This window comes from Primulina tabacum, chromosome 11 (genome assembly GCF_025594145.1).
Source record: "Primulina tabacum isolate GXHZ01 chromosome 11, ASM2559414v2, whole genome shotgun sequence".
Lineage (NCBI taxonomy): Eukaryota > Viridiplantae > Streptophyta > Magnoliopsida > Lamiales > Gesneriaceae > Primulina > Primulina tabacum.
Window position 1 is genome coordinate 30,030,083 of NC_134560.1, and position 27,013 is coordinate 30,057,095.

General features: G+C 38.4%; 2 protein-coding genes across 2 annotated transcripts; one reads left to right on the top strand and one right to left on the bottom strand.

Moving 5' to 3' along the window:
• The first annotated feature begins 758 nt into the window (after positions 1-758).
• On the top strand, positions 759-5,067 carry LOC142519730 (uncharacterized). The gene is made up of 5 exons (XM_075622759.1): positions 759-930; positions 975-1,188; positions 1,566-1,772; positions 2,183-2,576; positions 4,951-5,067. The coding sequence occupies exons 1-5, from the start codon at positions 759-761 to the stop codon at positions 5,065-5,067; spliced, it is 1,104 nt and encodes a 367-aa protein (XP_075478874.1).
• A 19,731-nt stretch (positions 5,068-24,798) lies between these two features.
• Positions 24,799-25,503, bottom strand: LOC142518097 (photosystem II repair protein PSB27-H1, chloroplastic). The gene is given in 2 exon segments (XM_075620774.1): positions 24,799-25,211; positions 25,213-25,503. Coding segments are annotated over 2 exon segments (525 nt in total). The 5' UTR covers positions 25,423-25,503; the 3' UTR covers positions 24,799-24,896.
• Between the last annotated feature and the right edge of the window lie 1,510 nt (positions 25,504-27,013).

Below are 27,013 nucleotides of genomic sequence, written 5' to 3' on the forward strand. Positions count from 1 at the left end.
GATAAGTTGAGGACCTATTTTCAAAACTTGAAATTTTAAGGGGCTATTTTCTATTTTTCTGATTATTTTGTAGATTTAATTTTTCGTTTCGAGAATTTTACTGTTATAAGAGGCTAAATTCGAAAATTTTTGGGGTCAAAGATGCAAATTTCGAAAATCTTGAAGGGCCAGAATGTAATTTTCAAAAAGGTATAAATTGCAAAATCCGAAATGCATGAGGTTTAATTTCGCAATTTTTGGAAGAATACTTGGGTTAATTCAGTAATTTTTCGAGGATTTTGGGATAATTTCTGGTAAGAAATTTCTCAAATTTCAACGCGATCAGATTTGATGGTATGTTTTGTCACAGGAATGATATATATTTCATGTGTAGTCACCCATGTATTGCTATACTCCGGAGCTAAACACTCGTTTATATCCGAATATTTTTCAAGCAACTAGGAACCATACCAGTGGCAATGGATTCAGGTTTAAGAGCATCGATTTCATCCGGAGATCAGATGTTTACCTCTCTGATAGTGAATAAATTGGAGCTTGGACTACAGAAAAATGCAGTACATGCAGATTTAATAGTTCTACTGTTGCCGGAGTTCGATATCATTTTGGGTATGGACTGGCTTTCTTCGAACGGATCTGTCCTAAACTTTCGACAGAGGTCAGTATCTATCCGACCACCCAGTTGTAAGCCGTTTATATTTGAGACAACCAGACATCAGCAGATGCCTAACGTCATTTCCTGTATGCGCGCGAGGAAGCTAATGGAGAGAGGCTGCCAGAAGTTTTTTGCCAGTATTGTATCAGTGTCAGAGCAAGTCAGTCAGAGGCTAATGGACATTGATGTGGTCAGAGATTTCCCCAAGGTTTTCCTTTACGATGTTTCAGGCATTCCACCAGACAGAGAGGTATATTTTTCCATCGAGCTCATGCCAGGTACCGCGCCTATATCTAAGGCACTTACCGTCTATCACTTGCAGAGATGAAGGAGCTAAAAGATCCGATTCAAGACTTGCTAGATATGGGTTACATCTGTCCTAGCTTTTTTCCATGGGGTGCGCTGGTACTGTTTGTCAAGAAGAAAGATGGCAGCATGCGACTCTACATTGACTACAGAGAACTGAACATAGTCACAGTCAAGAACAAGTATCTGTTGTCGAGAATCGAGGATTTGTTTGATCAGCTTCAGGGAGCGTCAGTATTCTCAAAGATAGATCGGAGATCCGGATACCATTAGCTGAAGATGAGAGAGTCTGACGTGCATAAGACAGCTTTCCGGACGCATTATGGGCACTATGAGTTTATGGTGATGCCCTTCGGTTTGACGAACGCGCCAGCGATCTTCATGGATCTCATGAATCATGTGTTTCAGCCATATTTGGATGAGTTCGTCATAGTTTTCATTGACGATATCCTGATCTATTCGCAGAGTAGAGAGGAGCACAGTCAGCATCTGAGGACCGTACTGCAGACTTTACATGACAGACGGTTGTATGCCAAGTTCAGTAAGTAAGAGTTCTGGCTAGACAGAGTGACATTCTTGAGCCACATTATATCTCGGGATGGCATAGAGGCGACACCGGTAAAGTTGAGACAGTAAGAGATTGGCCAGTGCCTAAGAACGTGACAGAGATCCATAGCTTCTTGGGAATGGCTGTATATTACAGAAAGTTTATTCAGGAATTCTCTTCTATTGTGGTGTCTATGACCGCCCTGACGAAGAAAAATGCCAAGTTTATCTTGGGATCTGAGTGCCAGGAGAGCTTTGACAGGCTGAAGTAGGTATTGACCACGGCACCAGTTCTAGCTATGCCATCATGGCAAGGAAAGTTCGTGTTTTATACAGATGCTTCGAAGCTCGGTTTGGGCGTGGTTCTGATGCATCATGATAGAGTTATAGCCTACGCGTCTAGACAGCTGAAGGTACATGAGAAGAATTATCTGACTCATGACCTCGAGCTAGCAGCAGTGGTATTTGCCCTAGAGATTTGGAGACACTATCTGCATGGGTAGAAGTGAAGGATTTTCATTGACCACAAGAGCCTGAAATACTTTTTCACAAAGAAATAACTGAAAATGAGAAAGAGGAGGTGGCTAGAGCTAGTGAAGGATTATGATTGTGACATTAGCCACCAGGTCATAGCTACCATCCGGGTAAGGCTAATGTAGTTGCAGATGCCTTGAGCAGGAATACTGCAGTGATCTCTCAATTATCAGCACAGAGACTATTGCAGCCAGAGATTCAGCGGTTTGAGCTTGCATTTTATGCCAGGGGCATTGCCCCCAATCTTTCTACCTTGACAGTGCATCCTAATTTGAGAGACAGAATTCGGGAAGGGCAGAATTCGGATGAGCAGTTGCAGAAGTGTAGACAGAGGGACAAGGCTAAGGGCCGGAGACTGTATACAGTTGTGGAAGGCATAATCAAATATAGGGACCGACTGTGGGTTCCTAGCAGTGATTCCCCAAGAGCAGATATCTTGAATGAGGCCCACAGCGTCCCGTACTCCATTCATCCAGGGAGTACGAAGATGTATAAGGATCTTCAGTCTCTATATTGGTGGCTGGGCATGAAGCGGGATGTAAGGTCCAGGAAATTTAAGTTACGTAACAGGAATGCATGCAATCTAGGGTTTTATTTAAAATATGTGTTTATTTATTTTGATGCATTTAATGCATAATTATTGCATGATTGGATTCATTTCACGATTATTTTAAAAGTTCACGCATTAGGATTTCTAGATGCATCTCGCACTCGATCGAGGAACAGAGACCGGGGAATTATCAAGAAAATTATTTTTATTACATGTTTAATTTTTATTTATTAATAAAAGGTGTTTTAAATGTATTTTTTAATAAATGGGCTTTTTTGGGTATTTTTACCCGCCACAACATATTTTTTACGCAAATTTTAACAATTCGAATGACTTTTTGACGGCTCGGTCAATATTTTCAAAAATCTACTAAAACTAAATACTTTTCGGGAGCATTTTTGGGCTTTTTGGGTTTGTTTTATTGCTAAATGGGTACAAAAATCATTTTTATCCTTTTTAAATTAAGTGAGGGCCCATTAGTGCATTAAAAATAAACCTAAACCTATTTTCACAAACCCTAAACCTAACCCTAAGGTAGCAGCCACCCTCCCCTCCATTTCAGCAGGCTTCTCTCGACATTTTGTAAGAAAAATAGCAGCAACTCTCGGCCATAGCTGTGTGCTCTCAAGTATTATTTCCCGCTCCTACGGTGCTTCCCCAACGCGTATTTCTTCACGTTTTCGTCCTTAAATCTTCAAGGCAGCTGTGTAATTTCATTTGCACATCATTCACGCTATATACCTGATGTCATGTGTGATTTTTACGTAAATAACTAGGTCCCTGCATGTTTTTCAATTGTAGCTTCGGTTTGTGGCTCACATATGCATTTCTTTTGCAAACTCACGATTTTTCTTGTTGTGTTTGTGCAAGAGCTGTCAGCTGCTGTTATTTAGAGGCTGAAACACGTCAATGATTAAGGGACAATAGGTTGGAGTCATGATTTTGGTGAGTTGTTGCATAGGCCGAGGGGTACGCTTGGGGTTGTGTCTTGTTTTGATGGTGGATAGAGTGAGGGGTGGAGCTGACGGTACAAGGGCTGAACCGAGGTATGGATCGCCCCAAGGAGGCTCAACCATCGTTGGAACCACCCATGTAGCGGGCTGATCGCATGTTAGAGGGGTGAGCCTCGGATGGACTGATTTCGGGACGTAACGAGTTCGGGTCGATTCGGGTAAAAATCGGGACCCCGATCCAAGTTTTAAAACGAATCATTTAGGTTTTGAAACGTGCTCGAGTTTACGTCTAAGAAACACTTTTAAATATGTTTTGGTATCTTTTAAGGAGTTTGGTAAGCTTCGGGTCAAAATTTGGAGGTCCAGGGGTCAAACGGTCGTTTAGGGTTTCCGGGGGCAAAATGGTCATTTTGCACCCGGGCTGAGTTTTTGGTCCTGGCAGAGTTCCGAGTACAAAATTTATCATGTTTTTAAATGTTTATGCATCATGATCATTATTTTTATGAAATTATGGAATATACGTTGCATGCTTGATTTTAAGAAAATTTACGCATGTGCATGATTTTGATAGTGATGAAAATAATGATATTTGAAGGATGGAACTTAGTTATGGCTATCGATGTATATGTAAATGCTGATAATGAGGCCTAGGCATAGTGTATGGGTAATACTGTCACTGATTTCCGATAGTCGCCGGGTACCGCGGTTCTATGTAGATGGATCCATCGTATAATGATGAATGATGTACGAAAGTCACAACTAATGAACTGAATTCACTAAAGGAAATGATGCATAAGGATATGATGATAACGATGAGTTGTTTTGACATGTTACGGTTTCATATGACACGGTTACTTTAGGCTTTTAAAGTTCATGAAAGGTATGTAGATTACAGTATGTTTTCACTGCTGTGTGTTATGTTTATGTACTTGTTATTTCTGGTACAGGTGTGTTGAGTCTTTAGACTCATTAGGCGTGTCCGATGCCGGTGAGCATGTTTATGAGAGGACTGGAGGTGCCGAACTCTGAGTAGGCAGGACTAGATGTGCGTGCACGACCCGAGGATCACATTTCTTCTACGCATGTTTTTTTTAGATTTAGAGGACATGGGCATTTTTATACATTGGTCTTGATACGATGTTGTTTTCATGATTTTTACTCGTTACGTTTACGCATTTTTCTGTTGGTCGAGTTTGGCCATTTTAATTGCACTATTTTAAATTGTTAAATGTTTACGCTTATTTTTAATTGATGTAATTTTCAGCATGGTTGCATGCATGCAATTATTTAAATGATATTTACGAAAATGTGAGTTTTTAAAATATATATATATATTTCCGCATTTCAAATTAGTAGATGTTTCACGGGATATTCTGTGTTTCGTCTCCGAGTGTTTGACATGTCAGCAGGTCAAGGCAGAGCATCAGAAACCTGCAGGGAAGCTAAGACCACACTCTATTTCTGAGTGGAAATGGGAGAACATCACCATGGACTTTGAGACGAGACTCCCGACGACTATTGGATGATATAATGCCATCTGGGTGATAGTTGATCGGCTCACTAAGTCAGCCCATTTTCTACCGATCAAGAATACTTTCACCATGACTATGTACGCAAAGCTGTACATCAGAGAGATAGTCAGACTGCATGGGATTCCGTTGTTCATCGTGTCAGACAGGCATTCGAGGTTCACATCTGTATTCTGGAAGAGTCTGCATCAGGCATTGGGTATTAAGCTGCTATTCAGTACTACCTTCCATCCTCAGACTGATGGACAGTCAGAGAGGGTGATTCAGATTCTGGAGGACCTACTTAAAGCTTGCATGATCAACTTCCAAGGCAGCTGGGAGCCGAAGTTACATCTTGTGGAGTTCACATACAACAACACTCATCAGGCATCGATCAGTATGGCTCCATATGAGGCGATGTACGGGAGGAAGTATAGGTCGCCAGTGTACTGGGAAAAGGTAGGAGAGAGAGCATAGTTGGGACTGGTTATTGTCAGGCAGACTACAAAGTTAATGGTCAGGATTTAGAACAGGATGAGGACCGCTCAGAGCCGTCAGAAGAGTTATGCAGATCAGTGGCGTAGGGATCTTGAGTTTGCAGTAGGGGATCACGTATTCGCAAAAGTCGAACCGATGAAGGGTGTGATGAGATTCGGAAAAAATTGCAAGCTTAGCCCTAGATTCATCAGACCATTCGAGATCCTAGAAAAAGTTGGGACACTAGCATACATATTTGCATTATCGACAAATCTGGCGGGGGTTAATAATGTGTTCCATGTCTCTATGTTGCGGAAGTACATGTCAAATCATTCGCATGTGCTGAACTATGAGCCACTTCAACTGACACCGAACATGTCCTTCAAGGAGAGACCCACAAAGATATTGGATAGAGAGGAGAGGAGACTCCGGAACAAGGTGATCCACATGGTCAAAGTCAAGTGGCGGAATCATTCCGAGGAGGAGGCTACTTGAGAGACTGAGGCCGAGATGAGGAGTCGCTACCCGTAGTTATTCAGTATGTTTTAAATTTCGATGACAAAATTTTGTTATAAGGGGGGGGGAGATTTGTAAAGTTTAGGAAATTTAAAGTACGTAACTGAATGCATGCAATCTAGTGTTTTATTTAAAATAGGTGTTTAATGATTTTTATGCATTTAATGCACAAAAATTGGTGAGTGGGGTTTTTCAAATTGTTGGTGCTTGAAATTTAAGTAGCTTGCAGCAAGGTTTTGGGGACTTTGGGTGGTTCAAATTTGAGATTTTTAGGTCTACCTTGATGATATTATGTGCTGTTTTAAGTTAGGAGAAATTTAGTTAAGTTTCGGGTCGATTCGGGTTAAAACCGGGACTCTGATCCAAGTTTTAAAACGAATCGGTTAGGTTTTGAAACAGGCTTGAGTTTACTTCTAAGAAACACTTGTAAATATGATTGTTATGTTTTAAGGAGTTTGTTAAGCTTTGGGTCAAAATTTGGAGGTCCAGGGGTAAAACGATCTTTTTGGGTTTTCGGGGGCAAAATGATCATTTTGCACCCAGGGTAAGTTTTTGGTCTTGGCAGCGCCCTGAGCACAAAATTTATCATGTTTTTAAACGTTTATACATCATGATCATGATTTTAATGAAATTATGAAATATACGTTGCATGCTTGATTTTAAGAAAATTTACGCATGTGCATGATTTTGATAAGTGATGAAAATGATGATGTTTTGAAGGATGGGAATTAGTTGTGGCTATCGATGTATATTTAAATGTTTAAGATGTATATGTAAATTCTGATGAAGAGGCCTAGGCACAGTGGATAGGTAATATTGTCACTTATGTCCGATAGTCATCGGATACCGCAATTCTATGTAGATGGATCCATCGTATAATGATGAATGATGTACGAAAGTCACAACTAATGAATTGAATTCACTAAAATAATTGATGCATAAGGATATGATGATAATGATGAATTGTTTTGACATGTCACGATTTCATATGACACGGTTACTTTAGGCTTTTAAAGTTCATGAAAGGTATGTAGATTACAGTATGTTTTCACTGCTGTGTGCTATGTATTTGTACTAGTTATTTCTGGTATAGGTGTGTTGAGTCTTTAGACTCACTAGGCGTGTGTGATATACGTGAGCATGTTTATTAGGGGACTGGAGGTGCCGAACTCTGAGTAGGCAAGACTAGATGTGAGTGCACGACTCGATAACCACATTTCTTCTGCACATGTTTTTTTTAGATTTAGAGGTACGTGAATTTTTATTGGTACGACTAGATGACCACGCCGGGTCATATTTTTATTGGTACGTGAATTTTAACGATTTGGAGGACTTTTTAAAGGTTCAGGCAATATTTTTTAAAATTTATCAAAACAAATATTTTTCGAGAGTGTTATTGGGCTTGTTGGGTTTGTTTTAATGCTTAATGGACTCAAAACTCTTTTAATCCTTTTAAAATTCAATATAGGGCCCAGTAGTGCTTTGTTTTTTATTTAAACACTATACTACACTAAACCTAAACCTAATATAACCCTAGCAGCCATCCCTCACCCTCCACCAGCAGCCTCCATGTGAGTTTTCAGCAGCAAATCAGCAGTGCACCTTCGGCCCTTCAAGTTTTCAAAGAAAGCTCCCTCCTCGCCCCTCCGATTCACGTTTCGCGTGTAGTTCTTCGAGTTTTTGATCACTTTATCGCTAAGGCACGCCATGTATCTCATTTCTCATCATTTACACCATGTTATATGCGGTTGTTTATGTTTTTGCATGAAATTTCGTTGGTCCCTCCTATAGCACTGTTTTTTTAAAGTTTTTGACACGTATATGCTTATATTTTCTGTGCAACTCACGTTTTCATGTATTCTTGCGAGGGCTGCCGAGTTGTTGACGCTAAGGGGATGTTCTTGGTGGTAAAGTGTTGTGATAAGGCTGGATTCAAGCGAGAAGTCCAGAATTTGTTGAGGGCCGTGCGTTTCTCTTGTTTTGGGATAGATTGGTGGGTTGTGAGCGAGCCGGCTGTGCAAGGGTCATCGCTAGCCATGAACCAGACCCTGGTGGGTCAAATTCATGGTCCAAGATGGCTCGAACATGGCTAGAGCTTGTCACAAAGCTGATCGATCGAAGGGTGGTTGTTGGCCGCGCGTTTGGTGTGTTGGATGTTCCTCGAGTGTGCAAGTGTTGGGGCTTGAGTGGGGCTGCAATTCATGGTTAGTTGAGTCCAGTAGGGTCTGGTCTTGGTCCTAGATGGTCTGGTTTGGGTCTGGTTGGGGCTGATATCGAGATAGGGCCGAGAATTGGTAGCTAGGGTTTTCGTGTTTTGGTGTTGGAAAATTTAGTAAGTTGCAGAAAGGTTTTGAGTGCCTTTGGTGACTTGAATTATAGGGTCTTAGGTCTGACTTTATGATATTAAGTTATTTTTAAGTTTGGAAATATTTGGTTGACTTTCGGGTTCATTCGGATTAAAACAGGAACTCCGATCCAAGTTTTAAAACAAATCGACTAAGTTTTGAAACAGGCTCGAATTTACTTCTAAAAAATAATTTTAAATATGTTTTGAGGTGTTTTGAGGAGTTTGGTAAGCTTCGGGTCGAAATTTTGAGTTTTAGGGATAAAATGGTCATTTTGGGTCCTGGCAGCGCCCTGAGCACAATTTGTCATGTTTTTAAATGTTTATGTATCATGTATATTACTCTTACGTAATTATGAAAATTACGTTGCATGCTTGATTTTAAAGAAAATTTATGTATATGCGTGATTTCTATAAGTAATGAATATTATGACATGTTTTGAAATATGAGAGTTGGTTGTGACTAATACGATGACATGTTAATATGATGATATGTAAAGCTAAGGCTCAGCGGATGGGAAATACTGTCGCTGATGTCCCCGCCGCCGGGTACCGCGGTTATACGTATATGGAGCCATCGCCTAATACGATGATACGAATGTCACAGCTGACGAACGGAATTCAAATTAAGTAAATGAACACGTATATGTTGATATGATGATATATGTTATGAATATTATTATGCTTTGACAAGTTACGATTATGCATAAGATTTTCTACGATCATGAAATTTATGTTGATTACAATATTTTTCACTGCTGCATGTTATGTATATGTATTCGATATAACGTTACAGGTGTGTTGAGTCTTTAGACTCACTAAGTGTTATTGATGTAGGTGAGCATATCGATGAGGAGGATGGAGGTGCCAAATTCTGAATATGTAGGACTGGATGTGCGCACACGACCCGATGACCATATTTTTCCACACATAGTGTTTTTATGAGTTTTTGAGTAGACATGATCGGTTTTGTATGTTGGTTATGATACGTTGATGATTTTCAGGATTTTTACTCGTTTTAGTTTTACTCCCCTGATTGATGGCCGAGTTGCAAATTTTTAAAATGCAGTATTTTAATTGTCATTTGATTACGGTTATTTTCAAAGGTTTATTTTCCAGTAGTCTTCCATGCATGTATAAAATTAATATTCGAGAGTTTCTTACAAAAAAAAATTCTAGCAATATTTGTTGGGATCAGTAAAGAGTTTAGAGGGGGGTGAATAAACTCTTTAAAATTATTTACTTTTAATATTTGTTTTCAACCGTTTTTAGGCGGTTGAAAATTCTTCACAAACTGTTAGAAATATGAATCACTGTGAAGTGCGGAAAACGGTTCAAAACACAAGGTTTTTATGGATGTTCGGAGATGAAAACTCCTACGTCACCCACCCCTCGTCTCCTCAAACTCGTCCTCACCTACATCGATAAAGTCTAGTGAGTCTAAAGACTCAACACATACAAACTGGAGCTAACAAGTAATACGTAATAAAACCACACGCAACTTAAAAGTAGAACGTACATACATAAACTTGAACGTAATAACATAAACATCGACGTGCCATCATCATAAAATTTTTCATAAACATACTTCCATCATAAATGCTTGAACATGCATTAACATCATCATTTTGCGTAGAAATATGTTTCAAAGCAAGTGATCCATATATAAATTTGCCTGATCAGACTAAACCACAATACTGGGCTGGCAGGGAAAATCCACTACCACATACATGAGATCCCCGGTCATGCTTTACTGGGTGGATTGGTCCCTGGTCATGATTTACCGCTTTCCAATCATGATCTAAACCCGGTCATGCTTTACAGGGGTGGAGAGATCATCGGCCACGTTCACCGAATTCCAAACCCGTTTATACCTCAAAAACATAAAATATATTTTCCTTTGCACGTCGAACATACTTACATGGCGTTGAAGGATTCGTTGGATCTCGCTTGGGGCCACTACTGCACATACTAATAAGAGTTCAAACACTTATCCTTCATAACTTAGACGTATTAATCATGCTCACACCCAAAAATAACAAATTTCTTATGACGTCCTAAATCTCTCGGGACTCGACCTCGTTTAATCATCGTACTAAACCATGACATCGAACCCCAAAACAATCCCTATGTTTTCCTAAACATGGAGGACACGAACCCCGTGTATACATTCGTGTCTGGGTCCGTGTAGCCTCTGCAAATTTAACCTACGAATTTAACAAATTCACGGACCCCGTGTCAGGGTCCGGCTCCGGGTCCGTGTAGACCCTTGAATTTCACATTCCGAAAGAAACAAGGGCACGGATCCCGTGTCAGGGTCCGACTACGGGTCCATGTAGACTCTGAGAAATGATACCCAACGAAATCACTACACTTGTTGCTTAATCCTCCTAACTCGATCGTGCGGACCGTGAACCAACACCTCGAGACCCATCCTAGGATGCTATGGCAATGTTTCAAACTCCCAGGACGCCTCAAACCACGATACCAATCATACAACGCAACTTAAACTGTGAACATGATATTTTGACACCAAAATGCTTCCTACGACTTCTAGTGCAACCAAGTGCCTATCGATACGAAACGAAGCACCAAAAATCATCTCAAAATCATACTCACAATACTTAAACGCAGTAGCGATCACCCAACGGTTTCCAACGAAGCCTGCAACAAACAAACTTCAAAAACACGTCAAGAACACATTTCAGAAAATTACAGTTTGAGCAGTCCCACGAAAACAATCATAACTCACTCGTTTCTTGTCCAACAATTACAAATTTATTGTCAAATCAAAGGTATCAAAAATTACTACGTTTTATATGTTGAAAGTTTTCCCAAACAGTCGACCAAATTTCGCAGAAATCAAAATGGCAGCAGAATTCGGGTTTCCAGATCTAAAATCATTTCAAAATCGATCCAGCCAATTTTTGCTCAAACATTGTACAACTTACATGAATTTTTACACATACTAAATATAAAAACATATACTATGACGAGATCGATGCATAAACAAAAGAATATACATGCCATTTGATATTTAAAGTTACCGAAACGACGATACCGAAGCAGGGATGATGCGAGAGTTGATCCGGGACGAATGTGGCACGATTTTCTTGAAGAAAAGTGGACAAAAATTTCTGGAAAGATGCAGAGGATAAGGGCGGCTGCTCTTGATTCTTTGAACCCTAGATTTCTCTTGAAAAATGGATTGAAATGTGTATGTGTGTGTTGGGTGTGCTGGACGTGTGTGTGTGTGTGTATAGATAGTGGGGAGGAGGATTAGGGGGTTTAATTGGGAAAAATAAATTGCTTAATTAATAATTAACATGCTAATAAAATATTATTCCCACACTAACTTTACAAAAACTCCCTAATTAAAAATAAATGCACAAGTGACAAATCTTTAAAAGTTTAAAGTCATAAAATCACCTAATAATTAAATTAGGCTTTTGAAATACTAAAAATTTAATAAATCACTTAAAATGCTCAGTCCTAACTTAAAATAAAATATAACATTTTAAAATTGACAAAATCCTCGTCGGTCTCTTTTCTTCGATCTCCGCATCGAATAATCGTTTGAAACATGAAACTCAGGAAAACATTTTAACGTGCATCACATAAACATAAATAATTTAAAATAGTGCAAATTCATAAATCATGCATCGCTAAAAATCATTTTAAACTTAAATAAATAATTTAAATAAATGCATGGGTTTTACTTGTACTGATTTTGGGCTCTACAAGTCCTCCCTTGAGGGAGAACTTGTTGCCACTCCCATTGAAAAAGTATCAGCGACGTCTCTGTGTCGTTGATACCTCAGACATCTTCACTGATGAAGGTGTCTATCTCCTGATGCTCCTAAAGGAGCGGAGGGCTCTAATGAGGATTGCCTTCTCAGAGGACTTTATGTGAACCTCCTTCGGATGGTTAACAACTTGGTTGGCCTTCTAGCGAGGGGGCAGTAAAAAAAAGAAATTTCTGTTGTAAGGGCCGCCTCAATCATTAGTAAAATATTTATTATGTTCTAATAATTGTTTTATGTCATTCTTCATTATTTCCTGCACTCAAACATGGCAATAAATCAACATATAAAAATGTTTAAAAATGACTCAGATAAATCAATTAAACCAAGAGTATTTCGCAAATAAGAAGACTTAGCATCTGATAGCGGTTTGATGAATATGTCAGCTGCTTATTGATCCGTATGGACGTATTCAAGACGAATCTCTTTCTTAATGAAATGTTCTCTGATAAAATGATGTCTGATGTTAATTTTCTTTGTCCGAGAGGGCATTACAAGGTTGTATGTGATAGCAATTGCATTGGTGTTGTCACAGATGATGGAAGATTCAGTGGCTTGAAGTCCATAATCTTTGAGTTGTTGTTGTATCCATAGCATCTGAGTGCAGCAACTTCCAGCTGCAAGGTACTCCGCTTCAGCGGCTGATGTGGCAATAGACGTATGTATCTTGCTAAACCAAGATATTATTCTACGCCAAAACTGACATGAACCGCTAGTACTTTTCCGGTCAATTTTGCAACCAGCATAATTCGCTATTGTTTTTGTAACGTCCTGCTTTTTTATTGCTTTAAAAGTACTAGAATTTTTTTTTTAAAAACCTCACTTAGCATCGGCCGAATCATAAAATATTTTTGACATCATTTTAAAAATAAACATCCAACTGCTATTTAAAAATCCAAAGGAAAATATTTTAAAGCATAAAATCGTCAAACATTTTACCAACCTAAAACATTATTTGAAAAGTATAGCCCATACTAAACCTCTCAAAAATCTCTCAAAAAGCATAAATGAATAATCTTAAAAATCCTTAACTGTAAATCATGAGTCGTAAATCATAATGCGGAAAAAGTAGAAGCGCTGGTCCTCGGGTTTTGTGCGCCTTCAGTCCAGTCAAATCACCCGTCAAGACCTCCCTCAACCTCCCCTACATCCATCACACCTAGTGAGTCTAAAGACTCAACACACCATCATCTTTATAGCAAGTAATACGTAATACAGTCAACATATAACAGTGAAAAATATTTGTACTTAAAATATCGTTTTCATAAAGATGCATGAACTTGAATATAAACATTTTCGTAAATCTTTTATGATGCATGAACTTTAAATAGAAACATTTTCATAATGATGCGCCAACCTCAAGCATAAACATTTTCATGACATGTATAACATAAACCTTAACCTTTTCCTTTTCCTCAGCATGACATGACATAAAACCTTTTTAACATGATCATAAACATTTTTCATTTTCCTTTTCTTTTTCCTTTGTTGAATTCAGATCGTTAATTGTGACTTTCCTGATCATGACATGAAGGTCGATGGATCCATCTACATATAACCACAGTACTGGGCGGCGGGAGACACCAGCAACACTCTCACCGGTCAACTGGGCCCTGGCCTATCATTATTCGAATAGAAATACGATCGTCGGGGCTCCCTCTGGGGCCTTTTCTCCTCACGATATTCTCATTCTTCCGTTACCACAAAACCGTTACCACATAACTGTTACCACATATTCGCAATGATGGAAACACGATCGTCGGGCTCCCACTGGGACCATAACCCTCACGATGTCGCCAACATTAACGAATTAGTCACAATCACTTCACTTCCTTCAACATTTACATTCTCATCATTATAAAAATCATGCATAACATAACATTTTGTTTCTGAAACCAAGCATGCAACATGTCTTTTAAATGTCTTCCTTAAATCATAAAAATCTTTTAGACATTTAAAAATCATAATTTAATCATGAACATTACATAAATGACATTTTAACCTCAAAATATTTAAAATAACATTTTGACATATTAAATCATAAACATATAAAATCACCTAAACATTTAAAATATCATTTTAACATATAAAATTCCATAAACATTTAAATTATCATTTTAACATAAAAAATTCCATAAACATCCATAACTATATGAAATAATCATATTAGCACATAAAACAGCATTCAAGGCACTGCCATGACGTTTATTAATTTTTTAGGTGTAAAAAAACATTTTCACCCATGGACTTGACATTTTACGATTTTGACTTTTTTCTTGATTTCTTGACCCTAACATGTCCCAAATAATTATTTAAGCTTATATGAATTTTTTCATAATTTTATTTAGCCTTAATATTAGACTTTTTTATTTATCTTTAATTAACTGTTTTGACGGTGTTTTAATCCCGAAAAATCCCAAACTTTAATATAAAATTCCTAAATTCTAAATTCAGTCTTTTTGTATTGTTTTAGCCCTTATGGACCAAGACTCGACTCCCGTGAGCCGTTTTCCAATTTTTCTTTACTTAAAACACCCTATTAGACACCGAAACTTCGACCCCGAGCCAACTTCCGATTTTCACGAGTTACCCCCGAGCCATGTTGATCCAAAACTTGACCAACCTCCTAACTTAACCTACTGGACCCTTAGACCACCAAGAACCCAGCCCAAACCACAAAAACGAGCCATCTTCTCCTTACCCCTAAGCTGGCCGAGAGTTGCACCTAGACTAGGACTCTTGTTTTGCTTCTAGGACTCTTCCCCACGCACCCAACCGCTGAACCCACCTGTTGTACACCCTCTAAGGACCCTAAGGACTCCCTAGAACCCAACCTTCAAACCCTAGGCTGCGCCCCAAAGCCCCTTGCGCGACGCTGAACCCTGCGCGCCTCACATGCAATTTCTCGGGTAGGGTCCTAGCATGGCTAGGACTCTTTCCCCAACCCCTACTCGAGTACTAGCTTGGCTAGGACTCTCCCCCTGACTCATGACAGACTTTGGTCGAGTGCTAGACAAGACCAAGACCAAGCCGCCCCCTTCCCTCAAGAAAACCGAACTCAAAACCCTTTGACAGCAAGTTTCTCGGTTCCTGCTGTTTCTTTTCCTTTTGCTGTGAGTTTGGTGAGTGTGTGTGACTCTAATTCATGTAAAAACCTCTCTTGATCTTACCTTATGTCATGGCAGCCCCTTAACCAATCAATATGCAATTTATTTGAATCAAAAACCATGTTTCTTCATGCATACATGCAATATTACGAAAATTCTGAAAATAAAGTCTTGTTTTTCATGCACCCAATAATTCAAACCATAATATGATATGATGGATGAGAAAAGGAGATGTATGGCGTGCCTTTGCGTAATTTACCCTCGAACAATCGTTGACGACGAAGAACGGGACGCGAACCTTGGCTTGATTTCGCTTGCAACTTTCGAAAACCCTTTCCAAATTCTCCTAGGATGATATGATGTGTGCCGTGTGTGTGTAGGGTGGGGAGAGTTCCTAGATTATGGAATAGGGTGGCCGATTATTTTTGTGGAAAAAGTGTAGGGTTTTGAGATTAGTTCATGCTTTAAATACTAATTTGCTTTGCTAATTAGGCTAGGCCTATTAAGCCTTAGGTTAGGCCCATTAGTATAATTAGGACATTAGTAAAAATATTAACAAGGTTTTTCTTTAATTAAATATGTGAATTTATTAGCCAGGTTGCCAAAAAGTTCGTTTTTTTGTTGAAAAACCAACACCGATAAAATTTACGTCCCGGCGTATAAAATCACTTCAAAACCCTTTATTTTCAAAAATACTAAAAAGCATCAATCATATTTTAAATAATTAAAAATAATTATTTAATAAAAACATTTTACATTTTTCAGCCCTCGGTCCCCGTTTCTCGATCGTACTTGAATGTCCCTTAAAAAATATATTTTAATGCAACCATCTCGAAAATATATTTTAAACATGCAATATGCACAACATAATTAATTAACGCAATTAAAACATTTAATTAAAATACATGAGCATTTAATAATTCAAATACATGTGGTTCGTGTGGATCTTTAAATTTTCGGGGCATTACAATCTCCTCCCCCCCCCCCCCCCCCCCTTAAATTGAATTTCGTCCTCGAAATTTGCTTATCCTTAATAACCCAAATTTTAGATTCAGTTCTAGTATCCCCAAAAATCCACGCTTCTGCTACGCTACTCTGATAAAACTTAAGTTCTAGAATATCCTTACGTCTCCTTGATCCCAATTAAATTTTCCTTCTAAATCCTTATTTTCGAATTGCAACTTAAAAAGACCCATAATAATTTAGTACTATTACTATTATAACCTCGAATTTTGACTTTTTCTTACGATTCCCAATATTAAAGGCTGGATAACCAAACTTATCGTATATTATTTTCCTTAATTTATACCCAAAATGTTCGTCAACTTATCATATTTTAATCTTAACATCCCAAACACATCCGCTAATGCTTAGATTTTTCAAGCCTAATATCGATTCATCCTTAAAACCCTTGATTCAGATTCTTTATAATACTAAAACCATGATATCCCAAGATTCCAAATATTCTTAAAAGTCTAAATCCTCAAAATTCTTATTATTTAAATAATTTAATTATCGCTTATTGCTAAACTAGTCCCCAAATTCCTTAATATATGCAAAATAAATTCTTAATTTCCTCAAAATTATCTTAATTGGTCCTTAATTTCGAAAATCCTACGATTAACCCATAAGTTCTTGGCATTCTTAATTTCCTTCTATTGGTTTCCCATAACATAATTTCAAAAATTTTAAACTTATTAACCCAAAATCAATTTTCATAATCAATCTAACCTTTCATCAAAACTTAAAATCCCAATTTATACATTATCTTACTCTCAAGTCGTTGCAAATCCTTAAATCATTATTCCTTATGACTAATTCACAAAAATTAATTCGGCTAGTACCCATGAATCATAAATATTTTCTTAGAAAATCTACGTGTCCCATAAAACATTCATAATATTCACGATTAACTTATAGCCCAAAGAGTAGAACGTCAATACTAAAACCCAAAAATCAACATCGTCCAATTCCACCACGAAGCCAACATGCGTTGACATCAAATAATTTTTTTTTATTTCATGTCGTATCACGTATAAAAATTCTCAAAGCATATAAAACATATATTCTCATAATGCTATTAAACATGTGACGTAAACACATAATCCATATAAATATGCAGGTAACATCATAAAATCATATAGAGCATGTAAACTTACAGACTGAGGCTTGACGACTGATCTTTCCGGCGCTGATGGTAGCACAACCCTTTACAGGACCTTTGCTCTGATACCAACTGTAACGTCCTTCCCTTTTTATTGCTTTAAAAGTACTAGAATTTTTTTTTTTAAACCTCACTTAGCATCGGCCGAACCATAAAATATTTTTGACATCATTTTAAAAATAAACATTCAACTGCTATTTAAAAATCCAAAGGAAAATATTTTAAAGCATAAAATCGTCTAACATTTTACCAACCTAAAAACATTATTTGAAAAGTATAGCTCATACTAAACCTCTCAAAAATCTCTCAAAAAGCATAAATGAATAATCTTAAAAATCCTTAACGTAAATCATGAGTCGTAAATCATAATGCGGAAAAAGTAGAAGCGCTGGTCCTCGGGTTGTGTGCGCCTTCAGTCCAGTCAAATCACCCGTCAAGACCTCCCTCAACCTCCCCTGCATCCATCACACCTAGTGAGTCTAAAGACTCAACACACCATCATCTTTATAGCAAGTAATACGTAATACAGTCAACATATAACAGTGAAAAATATTTGTACTTAAAATATCGTTTTCATAAAGATCATAAAGTTGAACATAAACATTTTCGTAAATCTTTTATGATGCATGAACTTTAAATAGAAACATTTTCATAATGATGCGTCAACCTCAAGCATAAACATTTTCATGACATGTATAACATAAACCTTAACATTTTCCTTTTCCTCAACATGACATGACATAAAACCTTTTTAACATGATCATAAACATTTTTCCTTTTCCTTTTCTTTTTCCTTTGTTGAATTCATATCGTTAATTGTGACTTTCCTGATCATGACATGAAGGTCGATGGATCCATCTACATATAACCACAGTACTGGGCGGCGGGGGACACCAGCAACACTCTCACCGATCAACTGGGCCCTGGCCTATCATTATTCGAATAGAAATACGATCGTCGGGGCTCCCTCTGGGGCCTTTTCCCATAAATGTGCTCCCTCTAGGGCCTTTTCTCCTCACGATATTCTCATTCTTCCGTTACCACAAAACCGTTACCACATAACTGTTACCACATATTCGCAATGATGGAAACACGATCGTCGGGCTCCCACTGGGACCATAACCCTCACGATGTCGCCAACATTAATGAATTAGTCACAATCACTTCACTTCCTTCAACATTTACATTCTCATCATTATAAAAATCATGCATAACATAACATTTTGTTTTTGAAACCAAGCATGCAACATGTCTTTTAAATGTCTTCCTTAAATCATAAAAATCTTTTAGACATTTAAAAATCATAATTTAATCATGAACATTACATAAATGACATTTTAACCTCAAAATATTTAAAATAACATTTTGACATATTAAATCATAAACATATAAAATCACCTAAACATTTAAAATATCATTTTAACATATAAAATCTCATAAACATTTAAATTATCATTTTAACATAAAAAATTCCATAAACATCCATAACTATATGAAATAATCATATTACCACATAAAACAGCATTCACGGCACTGCCATGACGTTTACTAATTTTTTAGGTGTAAAAAGACCGTTTTAACCCCTAGACTTGACATTTTACGATTTTGACTTTTTTCTTGATTTCTTGACTCTAACATGTCCCAAATAATTATTTAAGCTTATATGAATTTTTCCATAATTTTATTTAGCTTAAATATTAGACTTTTTCATTTATCTTTAATTAACTGTTTTGACGGTGTTTTAATCCCGAAAAATCCCAAACTTTAATATAAAATTCCTAAATTCTAAATTCAGTCTTTTTATATTATTTTAGCCTTTATGGACCACGACTCGACCCCCGTGAGCCGTTTTCCAATTTTTTTTTACTTAAAACACCCTATTTGACACCGAAACTTCGACCCCGAGCCAACTTCCGATTTTCACGAGTTACCCCCGAGCCATGTTGATCCAAAACTTGACCAACCTCCTAACTTAACCTACTGGACCCTTAGACCACCAAGAACCCAGCCCAAACCACAAAAACGAGCCATCTTCTCCTTACCCCTAAGCTGGCCGAGAGTTGCACCTAGACTAGGACTCTTGTTTTGCTTCTAGGACTCTTCCCCACGCACCCAACCGCTGAACCCACCTGTTGTACACCCTCTAAGGACCTTAAGGACTCCCTAGAACCCAACCTTCAAACCTAGGCTGCGCCCCAAAGCCCCTTGCGCGACGCTGAACCCTGCGCGCCTCACATGCAATTTCTCGGGTAGGGTCCTAGCATGGCTAGGACTCTTTCCCCAGCCCCTACTCGAGTCCTAGCTTGGCTAGGACTCTCCCCCTGACTCATGACAGAATTTGGTCTAGTGCTAGAGCAGACCAAGACCAAGCCGCCCCCTTCCCTCAAGAAAACCGAACCCAAAACCCTTTGACAGCAAGTTTCTCGGTTCCTACTGTTTCTTTTCCTTTTTGCTGTGAGTTCGGTGAGTGTGTGTTACTCTAATTCATGTAAAAACCTCTCTTGATCTTACCTTATGTCATGGCAGCCCCTTAACCAATCAATATGCAATTTATTTGAATCAAAAACCACTGTTTCTTCATGCATACATGCAATATTACGAAAATTCTGAAAATAAAGTCTTTTTTTTCATGCACCCAATAATTCAAACCATAATATGATATGATGGATGAGAAAAGAATATGTATGGCGTGCCTTTGCGTAATTTACTCTCGAACAATCGTTGACGACTAAGAACGGGACGCGAACCTTGGCTTGATTTTGCTTGCAACTTTCGAAAACCCTTTCCAAATTCTCCTAGGATGATATGATGTGTGCCGTGTGTGTGTAGGGTGGGGAGAGTTCCTAGATTATGGAATAGGGTGGCCGATTATTTTTGTGGAAAAAGTGTAGGGTTTTGAGATTAGTTCATGCTTTAAATACTAATTTGCTTTGCTAATTAGGCTAGGTCTATTAAGCCTTAAGTTAGGCCCATTAGTCTAATTAGGACATTAGTAAAAATATTAACAAGGTTTTTCTTTAATTAAATATGTGAATTTATTAGCCGGGTTGCCAAAAAGTTCGTATTTTTGTTGAAAAACCAACACCGATAAAATTTACGTCCCGGCGTATAAAATCACTTCAAAACCCTTTTATTTTCAAAAGTACTAAAAAGCATCAATCATATTTTAAATAATTAAAAATAATTATTTAATAAAAACATTTTACATTTTTCAGCCCTCGGTCCCCGTTCCTCGATCGTCACTTGAATATCCCTTAAAAAATACATTTTAATGCAACCATCTCGAAAATATATTTTAAACATGCAATATGCACAACATAATTAATTAACGCAATTAAAACATTTAATTAAAATACATGAGCATTTAATAATTCAAATACATGTGGTTCGTGTGGACCTTTAAATTTTCTGGACGTTACAGTTTTTACGTCCCATTCTCTGGGAAGAGCTCGCATTACCTTCAAAGCAATTTCACGATTAGAATACTCTTTTCCTAACAAAATAAGTTCGATGATAATACCACTGAATCGTTCGTCAAATTCTGCGAGAGTTTCTCCTGGCTTCATTTTTACATTGTAAAACTTCTGGATAGCAACGGTCAATTTGTTTTCTTTGATCTGATCGTTTCCCTCACACAGTTGTGAGTTTTTCCCATATTTCCTTTGCTCTGGAGCAAGTTTTGATCTTGGTGAACATATTATTTATCCAGAGTCTTATAAATAATGTATTTTGCGATGTTATCGAGATTTTCCTTCTTCTTATCCTCAGATGTCCATTCAGATCGGTGCTTTTCCACCATTTGGGGAGCACCTTCAGTTGTAATCGCATCTATGTTTACTTTCAAGATCTTTATAGGCCCGTCAGTGATGACATACCACATATCATCATTCCGGGTTGCTAGATGTGGCCTGCATACGAATCTTCCAATCGTCATAATCTTTTTTAGAAAACATAAGTGTCATGTGTAAATTTTAGATATCGATGTTTGAGAAAATCCCGCACTGATACCACTTGTTGGGATCGGGAAAGAGTTTAGAGGGGGTGAATAAAATCTTTAAATTATTTTCTTTTAAGATTTGTTTTCAACCGTTTCTAGGCGGTTGAAAATTCTTCTCAAACAGTTAAAAATATGAACCTACTGTGAAGTGCGGAAAATGGTTCAAGGTTTCTAATGATATTTTTAACCTGTTGGCAAACTTATCAACAAAATGTAGTATGAAAATAAGTGCTCGCAAGAAGTAAAGACACAAGGTTTTTATGGATGTTCGAAGATGAAAACTCCTACATCACCCCTTCCTCTTCAAGAAAGATTCCACTAAAAGACTTTGGCTTTACAAAAACACTTTGCAATAGCCCACTCCAATCAGGAGTTATTACACTGCCTGTTTTGGAACTCTTAGTGATCACTTTACAATTCTGGATTTTAAGAACACTTAGTTCACCAGACACCACAACTTAATCAAATAACCAAAAGGTTACTGATGTAAACAAAACAATCTGTTTTTAATAGCACGAAGATGATCCTTGAATGCTCAGATATGTTTCTATTTAGTGCGTGCTAATGAGCGATGAAGTATGTAAGCTTTGAGTGCGCTTTGAATCTTTAAAATATGCATGCTTGTGATAATCGCACAGTTTGATCAAGAAAAACTACTTTTCTTTCATGCTCTCAACTCTTCTTTTATAAACTGACATTCCAACATCGGGAGGAGGGTGAGTAACGTAAACCTATAACCATGGAATGTTGTGTCAATATTAGCTACATCTGCATTAAATGTTCCTCAGAAATACATTTAATGTTATCTTTGCTAGCATGGCCTTGAATCACATTCCTTGAAGAGTTACTGCTTAGTTACCGTTTATCGCAACTGTTTTTGTCATCAGAACTTTGTGAGATATAAATGATCTTTATTTTCTAGGATAGAGATATAAATGCAGATCATTCTCAGGACTGGTGTAGAAACTAGCTGACTTTGAAGAGGTGCAAACTATTGAATGTCCTGAATCGGTCAGAGAATGTCTTTCATTAACTGAGAAATAAATAGCTCTCTTATTGGTATTATTTAAAGTCTACGAATAGCCGGTTTGGGAAGTCCTTCAAAGTTCGAGCTTCTTTTACTTCAAACGGTTGAATTATAAGCGTTCTGTAATTCAAGCGGTCATGCTTCTTTTGTTTTAACCTGTTGCGAGACAAGTTATCCTTTGTTTAAGCAGTTAGACTCCCTTAGTTTTAGCCGGTTTAGAAGCTGTCCTGTTGCTGAGCTAGGCGGTTGAGCTGATTTCTATTACACAGAAAATTTGCACATGTTTCTTGAAACAGTGAAGTGTTGTTTTGATTTTGTCGATCACCAAAACTCTTGGGTAATAGTGATTCCTTAACAGTATTTAAAATTAGTAGACGTCACATGTCGGCCATTAGGACACTTTTATCATATTGGATGCATTTTGGTTCATTAATGAAATCAATGGAGGAAACGGAAGAAGAGAGTTAGCTAGATTAGCTCAGAAAATGAAAACCAACCGAATGACTCTCATCAAACATCACGTACAAACTCATCTCCACTCCTCATCCAACAATCAACAAACACAATGTTAAATCAACACTCATTAAATATGAAGCGGAGTCACCGCATGCAAAAGCAGTAAGTAAACGTGTATGTAGGAAAAAGATCCGACTGAAGTGCAATGCACATAGAGTCTGGTATAACCAATGAAGAAGGTGGCAGATTGTGATTTAAAGGTAAGAAACAGCGGTGGTCGGAGATGCAGGAGCTCGCAGCAGTTGGTGGTGGAGTCGTGAGTAGGGGCAGACAGAGGTGACTCGCGCTTGCAGCTTGAGTGGCGACCTAGGTTTGATACTTGAGTGGGAGAACTATAACACAGATGCAAGAAACAGCAACACAAGCACGACAGATTTGTGTTGGTAGCATAAGAAGGCTCATGATTGGAGCAAGTTTGGTCATGCAAATGTTTATGGATTTTCATTGAAGCAAGTTCACAAACACCTTTAAGGCACAATAGGGATTTAAAGTGATTTATGGGTTAAGAGGTGACAATAGTGCAGAGAGTATAGAGCAAGATTGGTTGTGAGTGAAAAGTGGAAATAACACAAAGAATCACAACAAAGTGTCATGAAAGATTTGTAGATAAGGTTATTGGATTCAAAATTTGGAAGTTAGATGACAAATTTTTTAATTGATTGGAGATTTTTACGTAAGCATGAGGAAGAAATTTGTGGGTAGTAAAAGGTGAGTGGGAGAAGAAATTTTCTTTGATTTGAAATTGCTTAAGGTGGGCTTTGCTTTTTGGATCCTGTCCAAAAACAGATGGCCCAAGTAAAAGCAATTTGGGTCACATTTTTACAAATAGGTAAGGTGAGATAAGTTATGACTTTATATACAAGCAATTTGGGCCAAATGACCAATGCTTGCAAGAACATTTGTTGGGGTTATATTTTACTCAGACCCAAAGTTGGACAGGTACAAAACTTAATCATGCCGAAAAGAGGGTGAGAAGGAGCAAATCGAATAAGAAAGCACATTAATTCAAAATTGGTTTGAAACGATCAAATGACGTGTAGATAGAAGAAGATAATGGGAAAGAAACATGGACAGATCGTGAGTCGTGGAGAGAATGAGAAAAACGGTACAACAAAGAGAAGAAAAGGAAGGTATCGACAGAGGGAAAACACATACAATCTATCGCACAAATTATAGCAAAATTCCTGCATAATTCTAATAGTTTTAGTCGATGATTTTCATAATTTCATTTCAAATTTCCGTAGTTCAAGTCATCTTCTTTCATATTTTTGTAACGTCATCTGCTGGAAATTAGAATAAACTTGAAAAAATATGAACAAAGATGCTGAAACTGAAAGCTAGAATATTTGCAAAGTGTGTGCTTGAGTTTGCGAATGCATGAGTCGGTGTCCCTTTTTTCTTTATCCTTCCTCTTGTTGTGTTCAACACTTCTCGTAGCTTTTTGCACAACATTTATCGTGGCTTCATGACTCAGTTACAAGCCCTTGACTTGTCAATCCTCCCACCTTACCTTTAAATGGTTCGTAGGACAGTTGATTAATTTTTGGGGCGACGAATTCTCGGATTGTAACGGAATTGAAGGGAGAAAATTATGGATACGACATGTTATCAATTTCTAACAGGGTTCGATTTTAAGGAAGGATGATAACAGATTTACTAATTACCAAGCCTAAATCCCACGACCCAATACAATGAATATTACAACATATTATTTTTCCCATACAATTTTCAAGAATTTGACCTAAATTATAATTTGAGGAAAAATAAAATAAAAATGAGACACTGGCTTTACAATAGATCCGTTGAAATAAATTTCATTGTAATAACTCGTAAAATAATAAAGTACAAAATATTACCAAAATAATAAAATGTAATGATATTAGCTAGTCTAGTCTCCTATCTTCCCCTCGATAGCGCCTTCTCCGCAGTGTCCATCTCCTCCAGGATTCTCTGCTTCCTCTTCGGAGGCATCGGAGCCGTCGGGCCGAAGCTAATATAATGGCCCGAAACAGCGTTCAGAGCCGAATACATCTCGCGGAACGACGACCGACTCAGCAGGGTTTTCTCCTTCCTGTACTTCGCCACCCAACCGTTGGAGATTTCCCTCAGCTCCGAAACCGCGGCGGCGATGCTGGGGTCATTCTTGTCCAGGGTCAGGGTAGTTCTCACCTTTTTTATCGCCTCCGACGTCTCCTTCGCGTATTCATCGTCCTGAGACAGCCAATGCGTGTTTGACATGTGATAGAAACAGGAAACCGGCTGACAGAGATATGAGGTCGCGGCGGTGAATGTGTAGCGAGGCTATGGAGGGTGGGGCGGTTGGGTTTGAGGTGAGTCTTGACTTGACTGGTGGAAAGGATTTACTTGAGGCGGCGGCGGTGGAGGCGGCGCCTGCGGGGGTAATCAGAGTTGGGGAGGCCATGGGTTGTTGAGTTTGTATAATTTTTGGCGAAGCGAGTGAAAATAATTGGTTATGGTTGTGTAATTTTTGCCACGTAGGCTTATCGTCTTATCTTGTTTTGTAGTTTATGGATGAGAGAACATCCAACGACGATATTATGATATGCTCACTCTATGCTCTATGTATATCTTTCACAAACTACAACTCCATCTAGACATATTGCTAGATTGCTTTTCGCTTGGTTTTTAAACTAAACTCGATCTAAGCATATTGCTTCTTGTAAGCTGATAAGTAAATAAGTATGCCCTTTCTTTTTATCTTCACACATTCTAGTATGTTCGTCTGCTTGCTGATGGTCTTGAGCTTGTATATATAGAGGTATTGAGACCGTACTTCAAGACTCATCACATGTAATCGTTGCAGCTTTGAATGCGTTCCTTGGTATGTGTCTTGACTTTTCTGACATGCCTCCAGGAATCTCTCGGCTTTAATCTTGGCTGCAACGTCCATTATTGTACCTTTGATTGTACAGATGCTTTGTATCTTTGTGCGTAGCTAGAATCCACTTAGATAAGCTTGTCTAGATCTGCAACTGATTGATTCCTACTGATGTTCCTAACTGGTCATCTGAACTGATCTTCAGTTGAGTTGGTGAAATCAGTTGACTCGTCAGTTGAATTGATTTCACTCTTTCGGTTGAACTAGTCAGCTAGGTTCTTCAGTCGGCTGAACTCTTCTGTGAAGCTCCAGATTCGATTACTGTCCTCACTGTACCAAGACGAGTCTTTCCAGCGTGCTTATGTCCTCACTGACACGCACCCTAGGAAACTTCCCAGGAGGTCACCCATCCCAAAATTGCCCCAAGTCAAGCACGCTTAACTTTGGAGTTCTTATGTGATGAGCAACCGAAAAGAAGATGCAACTTCGTGATATGAGTAGTACCAATCAAATCTTCTAAATCATCTTCAACTGTACAGTCAATTACATTGAACAGTCTCGGAATCCCTCTCATTCCGGTGTGGGATCGGTTCATTCATTTTCCCTCTACCTAGAAGCCTGCCAAGAGCCGCTCATTGTCCGTGCAACCTCATGGCACCGGCGATCACCCCCCGCCCTCTTCGGCCCCGGGCCTCACATGCCCACCAGCTTCCGCTTGGTTCGTCCCCGAACCACACCGTACTAAGAGATGTCGGCTCTGATACCAACTGTAACGCCCCAGATTCGACAACTGTCCTCATTGTACCAAGACGAGTCTTTCCAGCGTGCTTATGTCCTCACTCACACACGCACCCTAGGAAACTTCCCAGGAGGTCACCCATCCCAGAATTGTCCCAAGTCAAGCACGCTTAACTTTGGAGTTCTTATGTGATGAGCTACCGAAAAGAAGATATAACTTCGTGATATGAGTAGTACCAATCAAATCTTTTAAGCCATCTTCAACTGTACAGTCCATTACATTGAATAGTCTCGTAATCCCTCTCATTCCGGTGTGGGATCGGTTCATTCATGTTCCCTCCACCTAGAAGCCTGCCAGGAGCCGCTCATTGTTCGTGCAACCTCATGGCACCGACGATCACCCCCGCCCTCTTCGGCTCTGGGCCTCACATGCTTA

What these genes read in the sequence shown, in the direction of transcription:
- LOC142519730 (XM_075622759.1), top strand. Translation starts at nt 759, where the DNA reads ATGGAGAGAGGCTGCCAGAAGTTTTTTGCCAGTATTGTATCAGTGTCA. An exon ending in TTCCATCGAGCTCATGCCAG is followed by an intron (nt 931 to 974) that starts GTACCGCGCCTA and finishes TATCACTTGCAG; the next exon opens with AGATGAAGGAGCTAAAAGAT. An exon ending in GGCTGGGCATGAAGCGGGAT is followed by an intron (nt 2,577 to 4,950) that starts GTAAGGTCCAGG and finishes ACATGTCAGCAG; the next exon opens with GTCAAGGCAGAGCATCAGAA.